This window comes from Manacus vitellinus, unplaced genomic scaffold (assembly GCF_001715985.3).
Source record: "Manacus vitellinus isolate BGI_N305 unplaced genomic scaffold, ASM171598v3 scaffold_53_pilon, whole genome shotgun sequence".
In the NCBI taxonomy this organism is placed as follows: Eukaryota; Metazoa; Chordata; class Aves; order Passeriformes; family Pipridae; genus Manacus; species Manacus vitellinus.
The window spans coordinates 2,560,227-2,569,894 of NW_021940637.1; the positions used below are offsets into that span (position 1 = coordinate 2,560,227).

Genomic DNA, 9,668 nt, shown 5'->3' on the forward strand with positions numbered 1-9,668 from the left:
CCTTTGTCCTGGTGGGCTTTGGCCTTGCTGTGGGAGGAGGCTCCTCTCCCCAGCTCTGCAGGGCTGACACGATGCACTCATCCATTATTCACTGCCTGTGGCAGGACTTTGTTTCATTTCCCAGTTAAAGCTTTATAAAGAATGCAGAACAGCTCATGAATAATTGAGGCAGGGTGGTGAGGCTGTTGTGTGGCAGAGAGCAGCACAGCCTATGCAGGGAGCTGCAGATTCTATTTCTGGTTGTCTCCCTGTTCTGCTGGGGAAATGTGCACCGGTTCTTTCGCTGCCATGTAAAATAAGAATGACTTAACTTCTTCAAAGTGCTCTGGTGTGCTCATAAAAAGAACAGCTTTTGAGAAAGATGTCTGAATTTTAAGAGTGTGCAGATCCTGGAGTGATTTCCATCAAGTGCAGCCCCCTTTTTCCATAATGGCCCCACCATTGTGCTGGCATCTATCAGGTGGATTGGGAATAGCTCTGGGAAATACTGCATCTTGCAGGCACAGCCCCCAGAGGGAACTCTTCCTTTAGTAACATATTGCATGGAAAATCTAAAAATACTACCGGGATTGTTTCTGAAGTGATGAGAAACAGGCTTGCTCTCCAAAGCTTTGAGCCTGAATAGAGAAACATGCTTATGAATAAATCTGTTTAAATATGTGGCATATCTAATTTCTTCATGTTCAACAGAAGGGTTCAGAATACAGATTGCAGCCTTTGAGTTCCAGTCTTCACATGCTGGTGGGTTTTCTATTTCTTAAATTTTTCACTTGTTTTTGAAACAACTGTGGTTCAGGTGTAAAATGGGAGTTCATATTTTCATTTTAATAATGTCTTGCCATCTTTGTTCTGATGTCTTGAAGACACTTTGAGATAAGGAGTCTTGCTGGCATCTTTTTTTTCCCTTTCATGTGCATTGTACAGTTTCAGAAATTTTTAAGATGGTCAGAAAGGGATATTTTTTTATAGAAGGTGTCAACCCTATGACTTTGATTGCTGAAAAATGCTGAATTCAAATGTATTTCAAAATTTCACATCACTAGAGAGCAAGTCCAGGCAAACACTATGCTGTTGATTTCAGTCTTGAATATTCATCCTCTTTTAGGCTTAAAGGATTTTTGGGCTGTTTGTGATATATGATGATACTTTAAGACATTTGTTGAACTTGTAAATATATGAAAATAAAATGCAGATATAAATAAATGTTGAATCCTCTTTTAATTGAATCATATGTAAGCTGATCTTTCAATTTTGGTTACTTAAACTACATAGAGTTCTTAGCCTGTATGGTTGACCACAGATAAATGTGGAGTCAAGTGGAACTCCTGTTGTCATCTTACCAGTTTTATGGGTCCAACTGTGGAAATACAGAAGGAATTTCTGTTTACAAGAAATAACTAAAGACATACTCAGTTTTTAGTCCTCCCTCTTTGGTTTGTCCTTCCTAATTTGTCAGAAACGACCTGAGGATATTACTGTTATACAGAGGCTGAATTCCACAGGAACAGCTGTAAAATGAACTGGAAGTCATCTTACCTTGCTCTGAAAAATATCAAACCCATTTTGGGGCATCCAGTTGCAGGCACTTGCTAGGTGTTGAAGTGCAAGCCTTCTGCATCCAGGCTTTCTTCCTTGTGTGCCCTCACCTTCCCACACAGGAGCTGCACATTTCTCATGAAAACATATTGTATGAGAAAAAAGGGGGTTGTATTGACTGGGAGGGTACAAAGCTAACATGCATTGATAGTATGCCTATGTAACTACCTTGCTAATTTTTACTAATTAAACATTATTTACAAGTGGAATGTGTGTTTTGTAAGGATTTTTTGCATGTTAGGAGAACCAGTAGTTGGCACAGATTTCTTCTCATACTCACTTTGGCTTTTATTATTATTAATTTCAGACTTTTGTCTTTCTCTACGTGATGTTTTGGTGTATATTCCTTTCCCACAAATACATTCATGTGTCTCTGTGTGAATCTTGTTGCCTTTAATCCAGTATTATTGTGAGTCTGATGGAGGGATGACTGTGAGACTGTTCTGTGCTGGTCTATGTTGATGGATTGTAGACCTGGTGACATGTGCTCAGAAACATTATACTTCAGTTAAACTGCATGAACAGAATAGGAAATCTGAAAAAAAAAATGTTAATAAGCAAAAAATAATAGACAAAAATAATAGACAAAAAATATCCTAGGGGTACTTCAGTACTTTATTTCAAACCTTTTTCTATAGTCAGTTTGTCACTTGAGTTGTAGTTGCCTAACCAAAACATGATAAGTAATTTAATCTGCATTTCTGTCTACCCTCATATTTTAGCTGTGGAATAGGCACATCTGTCCAGTGCTTCAGAACCTGAGCTTGAGGTGCACTGAGAGTTTGCATCTTGATAGTTTCTTTCTAAGAATCTGGGTCATGTGCTGCCTCCTTTTAAAGGTACCATTGCAGGATTTTCCCTCTGGAATCAAGTCTGCAGCACGAGGTGCAGCAGAATGAACATTGCAAAACAATTATTAACACAGAAGGGAAATTAAAGCTGAAGAAATAGTCTGTTCCTGCAGTGTCAGAGTTCCACCTGGGAGTGGAACAATCAGACCTCTCAGTGCCTCACACTGGGCCTGCCTTTAAACAACTGCTTCAGTGAGGTAACTTTTCCAAAGGCTTTGGAATTGAAGGCACCACTTTGAGTTTTCTTTGTACGACCTCAAAATTGTTTCTGTTTCAGAAACTGCACATCAAAAAGCTGGAAAAAGAGATGTATCGATACCACTGTGCACTTCCAAGGGGCAGAAGAGCAAAGCTGATTGTTACCAACAGGTATTAAGTTTTGAAGGCTTTCTAAGGGCTTGGCATGATTTCAACTTGGGGATTAGACATCTGGCTGAGTCTAAACTGATTGCTGTTCTCTGCATATGTACTTTCCTTATCTACTTCTTTCTTGATTTTTAAAATATTTTATTCTGTTTCCTTTATGGAAAATGTAATTTAGTTATGGTGTCAATGCTGGATACTAATTTGGGAAAACAGTTTACTCTGAGATCAGTGATCCTTTCATCATACTGGGACGGAAATATTCTTTTTTTTCTCTTTGCTTTTAATTTTTCAAATTACCTTGTGGTAAGTGTTAACAGTCAAACTTTGATAATGCACATGTTTACAATCTTGTTAATTACAGGATATTCTAAATGAACTTTTAAGCTTTTGTAGCAGCATGAAAATCAATATTTAACTCATCAGACAATTTTTAAAATTCAGGCTGTTGCCAGTCTTGGCTACGCAGTTTGGGTACTCAAAACTTCTTAAATACATTTGGATGATGGAAAAGGATTATGATCTCCACATCCCATATGTCACCAGTTTCCACCTTCCCTGGATGTATGAGATAGGCTCATCCATAGTAAGCCCATGGAGATATCCCCATGTGTGTTTTACAAGGACACCTCAAAATTCCTGCTGCAGCAGTGTCAGCGAATGAGAGTTGGGTGATTTAGTTGTTTGCACCTCCAGATATGTCACAGAATCACAGAATATGCTGAGCTGGAAGGGCCCCACAAGAATCATCAAGTTTTAAAGACAGAGTGCTTGTCTGGGAATGTATTAAGGAAATACAAGTCCACTGTGAGTGGATGCTTTAAATCATCATAGACAATGCCTTCTTAAATGTTTTATTTTACTTTTCCAGCTAAGTTCTAGTCCCAGGAAGAAATTGAGCATTACCTTTTTTGTTTTTCTGAACAGGAGAGTGATTTATGTGAAAGAAGTGGAAATCTTGGGCCATTTAACAATAGAGTGGGATCACTTATTTGAAGAATTTACACGCTGCCCTTCCTATGCAGGAAATACTTTAAAATTAACTGTTTTGGTAAGAAAAGCACTTAAAATTTCTTCTATTTAACACTAGTTAAAAGTCCAAACATGCTCTTAACTTATTTATGGTTCTAACTTCTAACTAAGGGACTGTATGACAGGATTTATGTAAAATTTCTTGAAAGTCCAGATTGGGTTGGACAGAGACCACGTTTAAATCTAACCCGAAGTTGACATTCAGGCCATTTAAGTACCAGATTCTGCATTCTTGTTTTGTGAGTCATCTGAAGCACTTTTTTGTTCCCCTCTGCAGCAGGATCAAAGGATGTTCCACAGAAAGGACAGTACAGGTCATGAATGTGTAAAGGCAGTTCAGCTTCAGGACGAAACGACAGCAAGGGTATATTCTTTTTTTTTTCCCCCATTCTTCTTCTTTCCTTATGATGTTGTTAACAGCTGTTAAACTCAGCATGTAAAAAGATGGCAATGTTCAGAGACCCCTTAATGAACCATTTCTCATAGTTTCATGTTGAAAAAGGAGTTAAATCAGGAGAATGATGAAGCAAGATAGGCCAAAGCGTTCAAGAGGTTTATGCAATAATAATTTAAGGGTGAAGTTGCATAGTCTTAGGTTTTGTATGTTAAAGCTCATTAAAGGAATTTAATATCTGAAGGAATTTCCAATATCTGAAGTACTAGGTTGTATTAGATTCCCTGTAGTCTCTAGGATTCAACATTCCTCTGAATTCTGCTGTGTCCTCATTATTCCAAGATCACTGGACTAAGCCAGTAAATGGACCTTGTGTGAAAAGGTTTAATTAGATTCCTCCCTCCCCACCTGATTTTTCTGCCCTTTATCTCTAAATGTTTGTTCCTGTTGGTGCTGGGGAGGCTGATCTGTTCATGAGCTCTTGTTCTGGGGCTGTTGGATCTCGTAGGTAACTCAGTCAAGCTGATCTATCAGTTTATATAAACTCCAGGGTACTTCAACAAGAGAAAAATTTACCTTGGAAACCCTGTGTCCTACTGTGGTATTGTATCAGGTGATGTAAGAGGAATTCTCCTTGATACCAGAAGTGAGATCAGTTGGATTCACAGTATCTTGGAAGTACAATTGAAATTGTAGCTCCAGTAAGTGGCAAGTCAGCAGCTGGAATCAGAATCAGGGCCAGATGACTACTGTTGAACTGATCAAGCCTTCTAAAAGGATGGGTTAGACTGGGAAGGAAAAAAATGGCTGTAATTTTGAGGTACTTTATCTACTGGAAGACTCTATATTATTTCTTTATTGTGTCTTGTCTGAAAAAGTTCCTTCAGCTTTTTCTTACGGCGTGTTTTCAAATCACACTTGGAGCCAACTAGTTTAAATCCTTTTAGCTTGTCTGTGTCTCAGTGACCTGGCCAGAGCTGGAGCACTGTACAAAACACATGAGCCACACTAGAAGGACACTTCCTTGTCTTTGATGACCTTTTTTGGTGTTATTTCCTAACTGCACATTCCTTTTCCTGTGTTTATGCTGGTATCTGTGCATTGAAAACGGATTTTTGTGTTCTCAAGTGCAGCACTACCCATTTTCCCTCTGTGAATTCCTGTTTCTTGAGTTTATCAGTATTACCCTTGATCTTGCATCTCCTTTTTTAACACTGGTGCCATTGATAGGAAGAGTTTGCTTCAGAAATAACTGTCCCTTCTCTGGAGAGTGCTGTCCTTGATATGCACATGAAATAAATGTCTTCAACATCATGTTAAACATCTCTGCAGCTTCTTGTTCTGTCTCCCCCAAAGAACAGACAAGGGGTGGATGTTTGTCCTTCTTCAGTGCTCTGAATCTTTTCCCAGCCTCCAGGAGTTATCAGGAACCCATAACTGTTTGAAATTATGCGTGTTGTTTGTCCATCCAGCTTAACTTAATCTTGACTATTCATTGTTGTATAAATGAGTTTTACTTTTGTTGAAATTATGGATTAAAAAAAAAGCCCTCACGAGCCTTTCAAACACTTCAGCTTTTGGTAAATTCTGGAATTACTCAGGTGAAATCAGAATGACCATCTGAGCTACCCCAGGGCGTGGTTTGGTTTGGTTTGGGTTCCCCCCCTTGGCATTTACACGTTACACTGACATTCATTTTCTCAGACTAGAGATATGTTAATATTGTGTATACACATTTTATGCATAATGCACAATGTGTTTAATGTTAGACAGTTGGAATGTGGGGTTTTTAACTAATTATTTTTATTCAGGAATTCAATAAAAATGACTGGTTTAGTTGCACTGCTTTAAGTTGTTTCTAATTGTAGAACTATTGTTAGGTTCTATTTTAATTCATCCCTTTCTGGATTTCAACTAACTATCCAGTTTGAAAGTGGTTTTCATTGGAAATATTATCAAAAGTGCCTCCTGTCGTTTATAACCTCTTTTAATTGTTGTGAATTATTCTCTGAGGTTTACAGATAATGCAAACCTCATCCTGGTTTGGCCTGAACAGAGTCCTTTTCTGGAGGTCTTTGCCTCAGACTAAATGCTGTAGTTGGAGGCTCTCAGTACTTTTCTATCCATTTTGGAACCAAAAAACATTGATTCATTTGATCTGATACAATGTTTTCCTCAAAAGGCCTTATTCTTATGGCATTCAAACTTTTGCTAAAAATAATGTGTAGCAAGAGGAACAGAGCATGTCAGAAGCTGACCTGTGCCAATTAATGGGTCCAGTAGGTTGCAGTCATTGGTTAGTATATTTATTTAAGCCCTTTGATCCCATAATACTGAAAATTCAGCCAAGACAGAAGGAATGCATCCTTAGGTGTGTGTTAGAGGATATTCCTGAGGTGGAATGGCTGTTGAAACGTTGACTGCTGGCTCACAGTGTGGCTGTTACTGGGACAGGCTGCAGTTCCCAGTGGGCTCACTGGACAGGGGCTCCTGCCTGCTGTTTTAATGGCCTGCCTTTGAAAGCCTCCAGAGCAGATAATTATTGGAAATGTCAGTTGTGTATCTCTTTGAAAGGAGATCACTTGTCTTGGGGTGCTGCCTGAGCAGGGTTTACCTAATTGTGAATAACATCATTAATGTTACTAGAAAATCCAGAGTGGATTGACAATATCACTGAAGTTTTTTCTTAATTTATTTCTCTTTAAGTAACTTAAACTAGCCTGTGTGTTTGTAGATTTTAATACTTCTTGAATTAGCTGTTTTAGTAGCATCTTCTGGAAGAAAACCTCAGGTTGTGCTTTAATTTTCTGTTTCTCATTGTTTTACAGTGGATTTGTGGTGCCATTCAGGAAGCCCAGGCCACAAGAAATCAGCAGAAGCTGGTGAAAAGAGCATCGTTGCAGTTGAAGAAACCACAAATGTCTTGATAATGGTAGGATTTGTGGGGTCTGACCTTTGGGGTGCAATTGTCTCCCTAAAATTGATTAGAAGCAACATGGAAGCACTGGGCAAAAAATAAAGATAAAATGCCTGAGGTCTTCTTTCAGAGTTAACAGCCATTAACACTTCAGTTTCTGTGGGAAGCAATGGATTTCCTTATTCTAAAATGTGCATTTAAGTGCAAAATGTACTATGTTTGATAAAATGTTTTTCCACTCTGAAGTTTTATTTTCTGCCCTTCTTTTATGTCAGGGAAATGGATTCTGCAATAAAGTGGTTATCTTATTTGCACTATAAGTTTATGGTTTACAGACAGGTTGTAGTGCTTGTGGTTCCAGTGTTTTGCAAAATGAAGTACTTCTGTTAATGACTGAAACTAATTAAAAAATCCTTCTATTTTAGGCAGCATTCTCCTTAAATTAGGAAAGAAGTGTGCACAATTTACCTACTATAATTTCATCCCTGTCTGTTTAGTATTAGAAAATGCTGCATTGGGACAACGTAAGAATGAGTATATATGAAAGAAATAGGCTCTTGTTGTCTGGAAATGCTTACTTGGGAATGTTGTCACACTGTAAATGAAAATATGCACTTTAAAAATGGAAATATTCTTCACCTGTCATGTGCATGTACATGGTTTTGGTTGTATCACTGTAGCTTACAGACTTCTCCAGGAGGAGCAGCACACTGAGTTTACCATTGGATGTCAAAGCTCAAATCAGAGTAATTAACTTCCCTGTTCCAATGTGTGGTCGCCCCACTGGAAGAAAGGATCTCATTAAGTTAAAACCCACTTCTGACGCAACATTTTTGTTGCAGTTTCTCTTCCTGAGGACTGTTAGCATTCAGTTCAGCACAATATTTAAACACCAAGTACATGCCTGGTTCTTAATGGTGTGAATAATCCCAGGAGCTTCATTGAGACAAGTTCCACTCTTAACACGAGGCACAAACTGAAGTAACAGAGTCAGGCAGGTTTTGAGTTCAGTGATCAGTGAACTAAGAACTCCTGCTGCCAGTCTCTTGAATAACATTATCAGTGTCCTTGTGAATACTTGTGAAAATTTACCCTTTCTTCACTTGGGAAGAATAATTTCTGGTTATTTAAATTTCATTTGTTCTAGATAATAGCTATATATATATATATGAACTTGATGAATAAAAATGACAATATTTTTGCATAGATCTGTTCAGTAAGTGGAGTAAACAGGAGAACCAGGCCTGGGGTTTTAAACTGTCTTTATATTTAAGGGCTGGTGGATTCTATAAATGCACTTTTCACCTGTACCTGTGAGCTCACCAAAATTAGAAAGCTGAAGGCATTTTTCAGCTGCCGAACACAGAACTTTTAGGGAGCACTGCAGACATGATTTTATTGCTGTTGTATGCACATGGCTATTAATCCAGTTTGCTACATGGGAGAAAATGTGGTACAGCCTTTAATTCTGTGCTATCACCTGTTTTCTACAAAGCTCTGCTCGAACATTAAATAAATTACCTGTCTGGGTTGTATGTATTTTAAGCCCATGTATAAAAGAAAGACAATAAATTTTTATATGCAAGTATTTGTGCTCTGGTTTGAAGTGTTGTTGCTTCTCAAGTGTGTTAAATGCTGTTGATTTGCCACATGTCACTGACACCATGAAAAAATAGCTGGAGTCCCAGTGTACTGCAGCAGAGCTTTGTACAGCTCAGCATTTCTTGCATCTTGTTTTCTGGCATCTCAGGGACACTTGGATGTGTGCTGCCTCTTAACTCACACTTGAAAATAGATTTCACTTTACTCTGTGCATGTCTAGACAGTACCACGTGCCTATTTTTAGGTGGAGAACTGGAGCTTAAAACAGTTCTGAAGACACATTTCTGACTCCAGTCTTCTGCTCGATTCAGTTTTTTTGGTCAACTTTCTGGCTTGAATTGTAACCAGTAGATATTTTCTTTTCTAACTTTCTGTGATTAGGTACAGAGAAGTCACTTCCTACTTAAAGCAGTCTGAAGAAGCAGTGGTTTTGTTTTGAAATGCATTCTTTGCAGTGTGGGTGACCCCCAGCTGAAGTGAGGAGTGACCTCCTTTACCACGTGGCTCAAGCACTCACGAGGACATGAGAGGGCAATCCCACTTCTTGCTTAAATGAAGATGGATGTTTGGGACCAGTAGTTTCCAGTGCTTTCCTTAAGTGTCCCATTCCATGTTACCACGTGTCTTTCTGCCTTTGCTTCTGGTTTTGAAGCAGCTTTTGGCCCAGCTGCCTCCTCTCCAGCTGCAAGCACTCTTGGCTCTACCGAGGCTTTGCTCTCTGACTTGGGCAACTCTTCCCTCTGTTCCTTGTCCATTCTTTTCCTTAAGCTGGTATATTTTCTTGAAGTGCTGGCTGAGGGAAATAAGGGACAGGGAGGGTCTCTTGTCTGCTCCTTAGCTGGATGTCCAGCATAAGAACAACTGCAGAATCAAATCCTGTGTAGATGATCTGTAGGGGTAAGAGGGTAAGAGT

At 38.8% G+C, this 9,668-nt stretch overlaps 1 protein-coding gene across 1 annotated transcript in view; it reads left to right on the plus strand.

The window, feature by feature from the left end:
* Positions 1 to 8,452, plus strand: part of VPS13C (vacuolar protein sorting 13 homolog C) — a 99,313-nt gene extending 90,861 nt beyond the window's left edge. Inside the window, exons 83-86 of the mRNA XM_018081424.2 lie at positions 2,725 to 2,816; positions 3,738 to 3,861; positions 4,120 to 4,206; positions 7,065 to 8,452. Of these exons, the coding sequence (XP_017936913.2) occupies positions 2,725 to 2,816; positions 3,738 to 3,861; positions 4,120 to 4,206; positions 7,065 to 7,163 (402 nt within the window). The 3' untranslated portion in view covers positions 7,164 to 8,452. The remainder of the gene's footprint in view (positions 1 to 2,724; positions 2,817 to 3,737; positions 3,862 to 4,119; positions 4,207 to 7,064) is intronic.
* Positions 8,453 to 9,668: the final 1,216 nt, after the last annotated feature.